The sequence below is a fragment of the Dioscorea cayenensis genome, chromosome 15 (assembly GCF_009730915.1).
Source record: "Dioscorea cayenensis subsp. rotundata cultivar TDr96_F1 chromosome 15, TDr96_F1_v2_PseudoChromosome.rev07_lg8_w22 25.fasta, whole genome shotgun sequence".
In the NCBI taxonomy this organism is placed as follows: domain Eukaryota; kingdom Viridiplantae; phylum Streptophyta; class Magnoliopsida; order Dioscoreales; family Dioscoreaceae; genus Dioscorea; species Dioscorea cayenensis.
The window spans coordinates 21525966-21540302 of record NC_052485.1 but is presented as its reverse complement, the minus strand read 5'-3'; the positions used below and the strand labels follow the sequence as shown (position 1 = coordinate 21540302).

Below are 14337 nucleotides of genomic sequence, written 5' to 3'. Positions count from 1 at the left end.
GAGTAATGATATGTTAATGAAATAAAATTTAATTAGTATTATCCAAAACAACTTATTTTAATTACTAATCCACGTTATTCAACCAACAACAATGACTCACAATTTTTAGAGTTAGTTTGGAATAAATATTTCTCACTAATATCAATCAATTATTACCATAGTTATATATTTAATACTAACAAATTTTTGATTTATTGACACCAGATAACATATATAAAATGGCACACGTGTGCATGGCCCTGAATCCACTTATTAATATATAATGAATTTAACTTTTTATCAAAAGATTCAAGAAAATCATATTAGTGCGGTAATGCGACCGCTTAAGCTTTCATGGTCTTTGTTGATCAATAATTAATAATAATAATAATATAATTCAATTTTAACCAGCATTAACATACAACTTAAAATGTTGAAGGGCTAAAAAAACAATACATGGAAATAACAATTGGAGCTGAGATGAGAATATTAAAATGGATATCATAGAATTACTTAAAAAAATATTACTCGAAATAAATTGGGAGTGATATTTATTAAGAACAAATTAAGAGCAATAAAATTATGCAAGTGAAGTCCTTAGATGATTAGTAAATACCCTCATAAAAAAATAATAATTCCTTTAGTAAAAAATTATAATATATATATATATATATATATATATATATATATATATATATATATATATATATATATATATATATATATATATATAAAGAATAGACTAAAAAGTTTTTAGGAAAAAAATTATGTAGTGATACACTAAGAGCTTAATTTATATGTAAGTTTTCACCATTAACAAAGTGGAAGAGAATAATTCATATGCCAACCCTAAATAATTGGAAGTAACAACTTTGTTGTTGTTATAGTTTGAAAACTCCCAAACAAGAGTGTCCTTAACAATTATGTCTTTTTTTACATGTTAAGACATAACAAGTACAACAAGACAATAAACCTTTATAACTCGCACAACCAAGCAATTGAGACACAATTGTAGATCTAAACAAGAAACACTAATAAGACACCTACTACTTAATGCAAATAAAAAACATTAAGAATATATACAATCTACTTACCCTGACTCTGTCCTTCATCAATCTGATTCATGGTCTGGAGCTTGGGAATACCAAGCAGGAAACCTGCCCATGGCTCTGAGAAGCCGGGTGTGCGAAGAATCAGGCATTCTTGCTTTCTCTTCTTCTTCAAGCTCATCCTTTGATTTTGGAATTCCATCGGGGACCGGAAATGGTATCTTCTTTTCGGTCTCTTTGTTTGATACTGTGGGTATAGCGAACTTGCCTTCTTGCTTCTTTTGCATTGCTGTGATTCCATGTACACAGTCTATAAGAGATTTTATTCCACCTGACTGCCTTATAAGTGTCTCGATATCTTCTTGTGACATTTCCTTCTGTTCGTCGAAGAAAACATGTTTACTTGTTGTGCTTATGGATAGAAATAATCCAAATGAATTGATGAATGGTGCATGAACTTACTTCGAGATCTCTTAACTCAAAATAGGCTGTCCAGCACCTGCAAGATTCTTCTCCTTCAAGGGTGGAGCAATAATCTACAAAAGTTACGGCCAAAAGACATTTAATATGATGCGTTGGGTATATTAATTGGAACTAAAAAGGTCATACAAAGAACAAGGAAAACAATAAGATGACCGCACTCTTCCGATAAGATAAAATTTCAAACAAATCATTAAATCAAACATAGACATGTTTCAAATAAATAGTGGGATTAACAACTTAAGCCTGCATATGCCCAGTTTCACATAGACATGTTTTCACTTAGCTTACCAACTCAACATGACAAAGCCTAACAATGGATTTCCTCTGCACTTTCTAATGTGTCTTATACTACATCAAGATCATGTAATTTTTGCGATTGTCTGTGAATTTCAATGATAGATTTTGTTTTAGTAATTTATTGTCTCAAAGTTTAGCACCTGGAACACCTGCAAGTAATCGTTTGTGAATTTCAATCTATTTATCAGTAGCCATAAATATACATTTAATGGCAAACCACTTCTCAGAATGCTTAATGAATAATCAGAAATGTACCTCAAAAACAATGCATGGGCCAAGTAAATGATTCAATAAAAGCTGCTAAATTTTTGGGATCAATAATTAGAGAAGCTAACAAGCACAGAAGCTCCTATAATTACATTGTCTCTACTTTCCATCATCCAAATTTATTGAAAGCAAAAGCCCTATCCATCACTATCTTAAAGACAACAAGCGAACAGGTTCTAACAGAGTTGGCACCATAAGTAAAAAAGCATCATCTGTACTATAAAATAATTCAAATCAAAACAATCAATATATTAACCTAAGATTCAGATATTTTATTAGCAATCCAAGTCCATGGGTCTGCACGCTAAAATAATGATTCAAACATCTAAAACAAGAGACTTATTTATCAGCCCTGAAAATACAATCTGGCACATAAGGCTCTCATCAACATCAAACCAAGGATCAAATGTATACAAGAACATCCTCACACAGCAAAGGAGACACCTTTTCTCGATAAACTTCCGAGATTCAAAAGCAAAACCCATTGCACTGGCATCAAAACATGGGATGGTTACAGTTACTTCCCTCATTCAAACATATCATGATCAGATTTTATTTATTTATTTATTTATTTATTTTTTGAAAAAGTGAATAAACTACTTCAATTAAAAAAATAAAGCAAACTACCACTAGACGTGGTAAAAGTACAGCTAAAACAACAGGACCAGAGGACTATCATGATCAGATTGCCTCCCATTCATACTACCCAAAACCTTCAATTTTACTAGATAATTCACACTTATCAGAGAAAATAAGGATTACTATGCAGATTGCCATCAGGATAAAGACAAACAACAGTTTCAATCACTTCATTCTTCAACTCAAATAAATTTATCATCAAAATCACAGCCAAAAGACCTATTAAAGAAGAAAATCACAATCTACAGTATTTCTCTCCCTTTTCTTTTTGGGGCCAAATTTCAATACCCACAAACGCAAGCAGAGGTATCATCATGCATAAGCTACTCTATTCTCATCAAAATCACAACCTGCACAGCATAAAAGATTCAAAATTTTGGATTTGGATCATCGCATACCAAATCAAATCCTGGTTTTTAATAAATCGATTTTACCCAAACTTTCCATAATAACGAGATGTTTCACGGATTAAAAAACAAGCAAATAAAATAAAATAAATCCATAAATAACGAGCATCAAAGAGATTGAATAATCATCAGAAAAAGAAGCGACCTGTGAAATCGTCCTTAGTTTTCTCCAAAAGGGGAGGGTCTTTGACGAGCCGATCGATCCGACTCCGGCTGAAGGGCTCCAGCTTGGGGATGGAGGAGACTTCGTCCCTTCTCTGCAAGCAGCGCACGATCATCGGCGACCTAGATCGGGAGAGCATGCCAGAGAATTGAGATGGAACCGTGGCCGGCGCCGGCGATCGGAGAGAAACGGTCCTCATCGCTTGGGTTTCTTGCGAGACGATGCACCGAATGAGACGTTTTTATATAGAAAAAGCGGGAATAAATATCGGATAAGGATGAGTCTTTATAAGAAAAAAAGAACATTTCTAACTGAACCTGATAGTGTGACCTCGCTTTTTGACCCAGCTGAGCTGGAAATTATTTTTAAAATATTCAAAAAAAAAATTTATAATTTTTTTTAAAATAAACAATTTAAATAAGTTCCGTATTAATATATTAGCTAATGATCACTTGATTTATTGGCACTGGTTTCTTTGGCTAGAATGTTCATGTCATGATGAGACATATTCGCACAAGTTAAGCGCACATGTGTTGTTGAGCTTGCACATAAACTCTATACCTTTGCATGTCTATATCATTTTGTGTATCAATATTTGTTAAAATATAATATAAATATATATAAGATTCATCATCTAAGGACGTCTGCAAATTTTCAATCTTTGAAAATTTACGTTCTATTTTCTCTCTCTACATTTCAACCCTGTCAGTGCCATCATTTATTTTTTTTACTTTTCATCATTTGCGAATCTCCCCGCAAATGATGTTTTTACATAATTATATTAATATATCATTAATAAAGATAATAAAATAATAATTTTTTAATTTTTCCTTTATGATAATAACTGGTCGTTTATAATTGATTTTATGTAAAAATTTAGAATTATGATATTTGGGATTAACTTGATTATGGTGTTTAAGTGTAAAAGGGTGACTTTTTTTGGGTGTCTGGAGAAGTCTCTGAATTAGATGCTGAGAATTAAAAGTCGGAGAATCGTAGCCGTTGATTCTGTCCGGAGGTATAAAAACCGCGGGCGTTGGAAGTATCCATCGAATCGGGTTCTGGTCACCGCCTTCGACCATACCTTTCGAGCTGACGTGGAGATATTTATCTCGGAGTTGGTGCTCAAATTGAGATATTTTATAGGAAATTTTTCAAAACATTTTCTTTTCTTTTTATTAAAGAAAAATGGATATTATGGAAATAATTTTGTTGAGTTTTTAAAACAATATCCATTTTAAGTTAATATTAAATTTTCATTGTATGTTTAATGAAATCATGATCAATGAAATTTTAAATATATATATATATATCTACACGTCAACGTGAGGCTAATTGATTAAAATATTGTAATTTTTAAAATTATTTCTCAAATTGCGCATTTCCGTAATTATTTACGGAAATGCGCATTTTATATTATTTTATTATTATTTTTTAAATTAATGGTCCCACTAATTTTTTAATATTTAAATTTTATTTTTTTTAAAAAAAACAGAGGGCCCCATTATTTGTTTAATATTAAGTTTTTATTTTTTTAATATGTCTACAATGTAGATGAATGTATGCACACGCTGCAAGAACATGACGACAGTGTTTGAATTCATCCCAACAACTCCTTTATTATAAAAAAATATTAAAATTATTTATTTAAATTATTAACAGTCGGTTATAATTAGTGAAAATAGAAATAACATAGTAGAAGTGATAAAAAATAATTTATAAAACACTGTTATTTCTATTATAAATTATTTAAATTATTCTAAGCCCTTATAATTTTTATTAATTTGTTTTATAAATTATTTTTTATCACTTCTACTATGTTATTTCTATTTTCACTAATTATAACCGACTGTTAATAATTTAAATAAATAATTTTAATATTTTTTTATAATAAAGGAGTTGTTGGGATGAATTCAAACACTGTCGTCATGTTCTTGCAGCGTGTGCATACATTCATCTACATTGTAGACATATTAAAAAAATAAAAACTTAATATTAAACAAATAATGGGGCCCTCTGTTTTTTTTTTAAAAAAATAAAATTTAAATATTAAAAAATTAGTGGGACCATTAATTTAAAAAATAATAATAAAATAATATAAAATGCGCATTTCCGTAAATAATTACGGAAATGCGCAATTTGAGAAATAATTTTAAAAATTACAATATTTTAATCAATTAGCCTCAACGTGACACAAATATAAAGTCAATTTTTTTAACACATTAATATCCGATGCCAATAAATAAAAAATCATTAGCAGTTATTTTATTTTAAAAATAATTTATCAAAACAGAAACATAAATTATTTTATAATCTATTAAGTTTTAGTATGTACATGATGTACTTTTAAAATTAAATATCTTAAATTATTTTTTTATAGGTTATCTTTTATGTTAATTTTTGTACCTCCTTAACTAATTTCAATTTAATATTTTTTAAAAATATTTTTTAAGAATATGGATAGATTATTATCTCTTATAATAAGTATTAAAGTTAATTTCTGCATGTACTTTAATATTGGCTCAATTTATGATAGTAATATATTTTTAAAATAACTTTTTAAAATATAGCTTTAGATTAATTTATCTTGCGATAGGTTATTTCATAATATATTAAAATTAATTTTTGTCATTATTATTTGATATAGCTTTTCTAAGTATGAAGACAGGTTCTCTGATCTTATAATATATTATAGTTAATTTATATAGGAACGTCACATAAGTTTTTTATTTTTTATAAGATTTTGTTGATTTAAATTCTATTATTATTATTATTTTTAAATAACTTTTCAAAATATAAAGGAGCAGCAAATCAATGCTAATAAAACATGGTGAATATTAGAAGTTAAAAATTGTGAGGTCATGGGAGATCTCATTCTCGGAGGATATGTTAAAAATTAATAGCATTAAATTAATTTTTTATTTTTTTTTCCAAATTGATTTATTTCCCGTATGTATTGAAAGTGTTATATATATGTATATATATGGATAAACCACATGCGGATCCTTGACTATTGAGCTATAATGCAAAATGAAATACCAATTGTCCTATTTGAAAGCATAGTTGTATCTGTATTTTAATATTATAATAAAATAATTAATATATTTTAATTTTAATTGGGTATATGATGTCTTTTGTTTTAGTATAAATATTTATTTTATATAATTATTTAATTTTTTTTATCACCAAATGTGTAGAGTGCAGATTTGGTGAAATGATGCGTGCAATCAACAATCTAAAATTCATAAATTTTCAAAACATTGATTAATGAAGAAAAACTGCATTTTACATATATTTGAGGGCAATTATAAAATATAAAACTACAAATCATAATTACAAATTAATTTTCATGCTGATATTTTGGTTGTAAATGAATGATAGTATGCTGATGACAAGTCAAAAGAGCGGTAAGTTCATCAACATACTTGTTGCTGGGCATAAATGGACAAGTTTTCCTTATTTTATCAGTAATGTATATTAGAAGAACAGTATATTTGAGACCGTTGATTTGCGTATGAATATCCAATAACAAGCTTCCAACACCTGTTAGATCAAAAATAGCTAAGAATTGAAAAGAGTAAAATCTTTATTACTTAATTAAATAATAATCACAAAACTGATTTTATCTTTCCCGTAGGCTTACATTAAATAGGCGAAAATAACACTAAGAAAGGAGATAATTTGAAAATTTACCAAAAATAATAAATTTTCAAATATTAGCAAGAAATAAAAGATCTAACAAAATAAAGACTATTGCCATAAATGGCTCACAAATCAGAAATTTATATCCTAAGATATAACGAAATAAATTATTATTAAAAATGGCAAAATTAAGGTTTTCGAGGCCTAAACATGGAATTTGGCCAAGTTTTGGTATGATTCACGAGTTTGTGGGACACAAATTGTGACTTTTGTTCCTTGACACATTTCCCATCAAATAGATCCGATTGAACCATAAAATCCCGTCACCTGCCAAATTACTGAAATACTCTTCCATCGAACTTCTCCGTGTACGCACATACTAATTCATTTATACTCCCGTCATTAGAAGATTGAGTTTTAACATTAGAAATGAATATTTCTAAAATTAAGAAAATTATTAAGATGACATAGGATAAAAAAAATAAAATTAAAAAAGAGCTACTGAAAAGTATGAAAAAATTGTTATAGAAGTCGGTCAGGAAAATTGTAAATTTTAATGAACTCATAGATATTCTCTTTTACATATATGCATACATGTAATAATACTTGGGCCTTGTGTAAATGTTGGACCAAGGAGCATTTAACTACCGGGCCCATCACTATGTTATGCCGGCCCGTGGGCTGCACGGCCCAGAACAACTAGAATTACTTTAAGGTTCATTATGGGTGAAAGTTTACTATTAGCCCCTGAACTATATCCAAATTTGCACTTTGACCCTTAAACTAAAAAAAAAAAAATTGGAAAAATGTGAAAATGTTTATCTTCTGTTTAACTTGTGTCATGATAGCATCTCAATTTATGACATTTGTTCGTATAATAAATTTTTTCTATTAATTTAGTTAGTACCATGATATTTTATTTTTATAATTTTTTTTAACATAGACAAGCCACTTTACACGCGCTCGAAAGGATTCGAAGCCTGTCTTTGCCTATGGAAGTTTATCTTACAACTACTCAATATTTATTTGTGTTATTTAGAGACCAAAATAATACATTTTTTTATTCAAGTACTAAAGTGAAAATTTGCATATAGTGCCAAACTGCCAATATTAAGTGTGGACAATTTTGTATGTTAAAAAAACTAGATATAGTAACTTACCAATTACCACCCATGAAATTTTAGAATTTCATCTGTTGACCAGTCATGTATTAAAAGAACATCTAAAGGAGTGATAATGACTAATTATTAGATTATTTAATAGAAAACATCATTAAAGTACCCAATCATAACTACACTACTCATAATCACAACAAGTATAACAACACTTCACCATCTGCTTCTAAAGTTTCAAAGAAGAACACTTTAATTCTCTTTTCTTGTGTTTCTTTCATCAAAAGCACCCCCACATTATCACTAATCATCTTGAGAACTTCAACAAATCTCAAGTTTTAAGACACTTTATTCCATCCTTTACCCTTCCTTATCCTTGTGTTTCAAGAACCAAACAATGAAACATGTCTTCATTTTCAGAGTCTGCACAAAATCACAGCTGGTTTCATCATGGTATTGTGTCCATCACTGAGAGAATACAGGTTTGTTTTTCTGTTGACAATTCTGAGGGGTTTAAATCCATTGCATGCATTCATTACAGAGAAGAGAATGTTCTTGCATTTGCGGTTGTCTTTAATGGCAGAAACAAATGCAGGGTCCCCTACAAAACAGTAAAAAAAGATGCAAGAAACTATTCTTTATCTTTTAACTTTTCTTTTTTTGTCAAAATGTTTTGGTTATATTGCCAATGCACATGGATATGCATAAATGTGAGTTGTCCTTTCTATCCAGTTGTTTTTATGATTGCAAATTTTCCCTTTGATTGATATGTGGGGCTAAATGATTTTAATAGTTAGGTTAGGTGTACCCAGTTCCTTACTATTCATTGCCCAACTTTCATTTTGGTCAACAAGCATCCAATGCTTTATATAAAATGCAATTATTTTTTGGGAGTTATTGTTGTATTATGCATTGAGTTTTGAAGTCTATGTCTGTTCTCAAACAGAAAACATTTTGTTTAATCAGTAATGACAAGTTTGTTATATGGAAATAACAAAATTATATTATTATATCTGCAACCTTGAATGCAAAAAAAAAAAAAAAAACTAGTTTTAGAGGACTTCATTAAGACTATTAAATACAAATTTGACTTTCTAAGTTGGTCAATTGATTTATGTGATACAATGCATAACCTCATACCTAGTTAAGGAGTAAATGTCTCTCATCTCTTCTGTGCTATTTAAGATGAGATGTTTTGCTTCAGTTACGGTTTACTCTTCATCTTTCCGGTAAATTTTGTGATCTCTAGTCGAACTTAATTTGTCTGTTTAATTTTTTTTTTTCTTCTTATTTTGCTGCTAATATTTATGCTTTTCAAATTTTTTTTTCCAATGTAACAAATAGACACTTTCATTAAAAAAAAAACAAAGTTTATTCAATGACCACTTGCATTTAATACAGTGAATGGATAGAAAAAGTAAAATTAATCACATGGTAAACTGGATTTAAAGTCTTTATATATGTGAGAATAAAATGGTGATTCCAAGCTTGAATCTCACAACTACTTCTTTACATTTTTATTACCACAAAGTTCCAAAGTGTAAGGAAGAGAACAAAATGAAGAGGGACACAAGGTTTCTTGGGAGAGTCAGGCATCTGTTTTGACTTGAACAAACTTCAAGTTTAGTTTTTTAATGGTTTTGTGTGTTGATTTGTACCTAACAAACAGGAAAGATTGTTTTTTTATTTCATGTAATAAGTTAAAATTACAGTCAAAACATTTTGTTTTCATGTTGTGGTTCATTTTATATATATATATATATATATAAGAAAGAAATATCTTGTTTTTGATTACACATGTGAAGGTAATAAAACAATTGATTAGATGTTTGATCTTGTCTACAAAAGTTTGTAGTTTAAAGAACTTGCTTTTTAATCTTATCATTAGATGAATGTATTTAATACAACACACCTACCAATTTGTAGTGGTTGACAGCCATTACTATGTGCTTGTCAAGCATTGAATCATTCAAGAGGACAAAAATATGAACACTGGTTCCAAGATTTAACCTTTTTACTGAAGAATAGAAAAAGAGAACTATGGACATATGAAGGCTTTACAAATGGAATCCAAGAGATCCAAAAAAGTAAGAGAGTTATATCAAAAAAGAAAAGAAAAGAAAAAAAACAAATTCTGAAAAAGTCAATGCTGAGTGTTTGTGTTGCCTTTGTACTAATCATCTTGTTTGCTATTGGTCAATGAATGTTGTTCCTCAAGTCTACTGGTTTGAGTGTTTGTTCTCAGAAAGTTGTGATTTTTAGCAAGATTTTTGTTGCTGTTGTCTGAGATTGGTGCTGCATTCATGCATCTGTCTCTATGGAAGCCTATATCTTACTGTGCAGCCATGATCCTGGAGAAGAAGAACAAGGACAAGGATTTCTCTGAGTTCCATGAAGAATCCAAGAAGAAGAAGCAGAAGCCATCAATCTTGGCACATCTTCAAGAAATCAAAATAAGGGAAGCTCTTGATGAGGCTTCTGAAGATGGGTCTTTGTTCAAGTCCCAGGATTTGGGTTCTCAAGCCATTGCCCCTGGTAAGGTTCTTGCTCAGAAGGAGTTCCTTTGTGCCACTGCTGAGTTCTCAAGCATGAGCTTCAGCTCAGAAGACTCCATCCCTGACCTTCAAGAGTCCTACAAAAGGTTCCTCACAATCTACCCAAAGTTCAAAGCTTCAGAGAAGGTTGACAAGCTTCGTTATGATGAGTATTATCACCTTTCAGAGGCTGGTGCTAAGGTATGCCTTGATTACTGTGGTTTCGGCTTGTTTTCTTACCTTCAGAGCTTTCAAAACTATGAATCTTCGGCTTTCGGTCTTTCGGAGATAACTGCTGCTAATCTTAGTAACCATGCTCTCTTTGGTGGTGCTGAAGATGGAACTGTTGAGCATGATATCAAAGCTAGAATCATGAATTATCTGAACATTCCTGAGAATGAGTATGGTCTTGTGTTTACTGTCAGTAGAGGTTCTGCATTTAAATTGCTTGCTAGTTCTTATCCATTTCATACAAACAAGAAGTTGTTGACAATGTTTGATCATGAGAGTCAGTCTGTGCATTGGATGGCTCAGAGTGCGAAGGAGAAGGGGGCGAAGATTTATAATGCTTGGTTTAGATGGCCTACACTCAGACTTTGTTCGACTGAGCTGAGGCGGCAGTTGTCTTCGAATAAGAAGAGGAGGAAGAAGGATTCGGCCACCGGGCTTTTCGTGTTTCCTGTTCAGTCTCGTGTTACTGGTGCGAAGTATTCGTATCAGTGGATGGCATTGGCGCAGCAGAACAATTGGCATGTGTTGCTTGATGCAGGTGCATTGGGTCCTAAAGACATGGATTCGCTCGGGTTGTCCCTTTTTCGGCCTGATTTCATTATAACATCGTTCTACCGAGTGTTCGGTTCTGATCCTACTGGTTTTGGGTGTCTTGTTATAAAAAAATCAGTGATGGCAAGCATGCAAAACAAAAATGGTAGCACTGGATCAGGAATGGTAAGAATTGTTCCTGTGTTTCCTCAGTATCTAGGTGACTCATTGGATGGTCTAGATGATTTCAGTGTCAATGAAGATGAAGAAGTTGATGGAAATGAAGATGTATCAGTGACCGATACGAAGCAAGGTTCTCAATTGCCTGCGTTCTCTGGTGTATTCACATCAGCTCAAGTTCGTGATGTGTTTGAGACTGAAGTCGATCAAGATAACAGCTCTGATAGGGATGGAGCAAGTACAATCTTCGAGGAAGCTGAGAGTGTTTCAGTTGGGGATGTGATGAAGAGCCCGGTTTCCAGTGAGGATGAGCTATCGGAAAATTCTTTATGGATCGATTTGGGTCAGAGTCCAATTCAGTCAGAAAACTCCAGCCAGCTGAACAAAGGTGATAACGGTTCACCTTTATCAACCTCATTGTCTAATGGAAGTGAAACTAAGTATCACAAGCGAACATCACCAAGAGTTGGAGCTAAGATGTTGGACAATCCTGTTTATGATGGTCGTATTTTTTCTTTTGATGCTGCTGTCTTGTCTGCATCGCAAGAGCTACCGAAATGCAAGCAAAATTGTGCCACCAAGATTGAGGAAGATGCGGAATTCACTAATTCTATTGTCGGGTGTCAAAATGGTTCGGAAAGTGTAATGGAGATGAAGGAAAGCGCAATAAGAAGGGAAACCGAAAGCGATTTCAGGTTGTTAGGAAGAAGAGATGTAAATAGAAGATTCTATGGCATCGAAGAGAATGATCATCTTGCGACCATGAGTAGAAGAGTTTCTTTCATTTTGGAGGACAATAAACCTGGTGGAAGACTGAGCCGGAATTTAGATGCGGGAAAGTTAGTCGATAACAATAGCATCAGTGATGGAGATGATGATGATGATGATGACACTGAAGAATGGAACAGAAAAGAGCCGGAGATTGTTTGCAGACATCTTGATCATGTGAACATGATGGGTCTAAACAAAACCACACTACGGCTGCGATATCTAGTGAATTGGCTAGTAACCTCATTGCTGCAGTTGCACTTACAAGATTCAGAAGGCAAGAATGGTTTGCCTCTAGTCCACATTTATGGTCCGAAGATCAAATATGAAAGAGGTGCAGCTGTGGCATTCAATATAAAGGATAAAAACGGCACGGTGATTAACCCGGAAATTGTACAAAGACTTGCTGAGAAGGATGGCATTGCTTTGGGAATCAGCTTTCTTGGTCATATAAAAATCATGGAAAACAATGGCAAACAACTGAATGGAGCAGTGGACATCGGTGAGAATGTTTGGTGTAGACCAATAAAAAATGGCCGTCATGATACTAAGCATGCTGTGATCAGAGTGGAGGTTGTCACTGCCTCATTAGGCTACCTCACAAATTTTGAAGATGTGTACAGAATGTGGGCATTTGCTGCTAAGTTTCTCGATCCTGCATTTGTCGAAACTGCAGGACTATCTAGTGTTTTAGAGACTTCAGAAGCTGCAGGACTATCTACTGTTTTAGAGACTTCAGAAATCTAGTTCAGTTTTTCATATTTCCTCTCTTTCTTGTCTGACTATGCACTGTCAATAGCTTGTGTTCTGCAGCAAAATTTAATTTATTCTTGTTCAGTTTACTAATCTTGTATTTTTGTTTTTTCTGAGTTTGCAACTGATGGAGATCTCAGACTCTCAGTGCTGCATCTAAATGACATTGTAAGCTAGGATCCTCTGTATTTTGTGATACTCATTGCAGAGTGATGAAATTCAAGCTAGCATCTTAATTTTGTCATTTCTTCTTGTGCCTGTTCTTGTGTTAGCATTTTTGTTGCATTGAATCTGTACGTAATTTGTTGTCTGCAGAGAAAATTTTCTGCTACTTGTGTCCTATTTTTATGGTGGGATAGAATTTGTTGATCACTTCTAGTGTTCATTTGTCCTAAAATTGGAGAAGTGACATTTCCACCACTTTCGTTTGAAGTATATTTTGAATTAAACCCACCTCAACAATTTTTTTAACTGAGGTGGAGGAAGTGAGTCAATAACTAAAAACTCATTTTCTCTTCACTTCCAAAACTTTTTTTTTAAATTCATAAAATTTTCCGAATCTATTATCATTTTCTGACAAATGAATACCAGAAATACTGAAAGCGATATCACTCCTTCTATTTAAGGGAAGTGCTATTTCCTCTTATTTTTTCACTTTTTTCAACTTTCTCACAAGTGATCAGGTTTTTAGGGACACATATGTTATTGTGTTTTTATGTTATTGTCCATTATTTTTTATATTTGTATTATTCACATCTAGTGGAGTTGCACTTCGGTCATTATTGTATTTTTTTATTCAAGTCATTCGGAATAATTTTTTTTTTTTTTAATTCGAGTGATTTATCTATTTTTTTTCCCTTAAATTTTACTACATTTCTTTGATGTAAAACATGTAAATGACTGTTTATCCGCAATATGTTTTATGTGATCTTTTTAGTGTGATTTCACTAAAATAATGAGGTATCACTGATTTAATATTATAATATCTCTTCTAGAAGAAGTAATCAGTGTAGAACTGATATGATTCACAAGTCCATGATTGAACTTCTACTTGCACTAGAAGTAATTGATACAACATTAAAAATAACATTTTATTTCACCTCAATTATCAAAGTTACTGTTCATGCACTTCTTTTAATGCAAATAATTTCACTGTATGAATCAATTTACCATTCAGCCTTCTCGATGACGTGGCAACTAAATATTGCTTTTAATAAGGTAAAAAATGGGACCCATTCATATCCAACACTGCCATGTCATCAAACAGCATTTCCTTCAACTCATATAACCAGCTTTGTAAGT

The 14337-nt window shown here is 31.7% G+C and overlaps 2 protein-coding genes across 2 annotated transcripts; one reads left to right on the top strand and one right to left on the bottom strand.

The window, feature by feature from the left end:
- Positions 1–814: 814 nt before the first annotated feature.
- Positions 815–3523, bottom strand: LOC120276684 (CCG-binding protein 1). The gene is made up of 3 exons (XM_039283356.1): positions 3267–3523; positions 1491–1564; positions 815–1405 (listed from the first exon to the last, which is right to left on the bottom strand). Exons 1-3 carry the CDS (start codon positions 3481–3483, stop codon positions 1091–1093), a joined length of 606 nt encoding a protein of 201 aa, XP_039139290.1. The 5' UTR covers positions 3484–3523; the 3' UTR covers positions 815–1090.
- Positions 3524–10119: 6596 nt separating this feature from the next.
- LOC120277996 lies at positions 10120–13279 on the top strand. Its single transcript, XM_039284871.1, has one exon. The coding sequence runs from the start codon at positions 10342–10344 to the stop codon at positions 13027–13029; it is 2688 nt and encodes an 895-aa protein (XP_039140805.1). The 5' UTR covers positions 10120–10341; the 3' UTR covers positions 13030–13279.
- The last annotated feature ends 1058 nt before the right edge of the window (positions 13280–14337 follow it).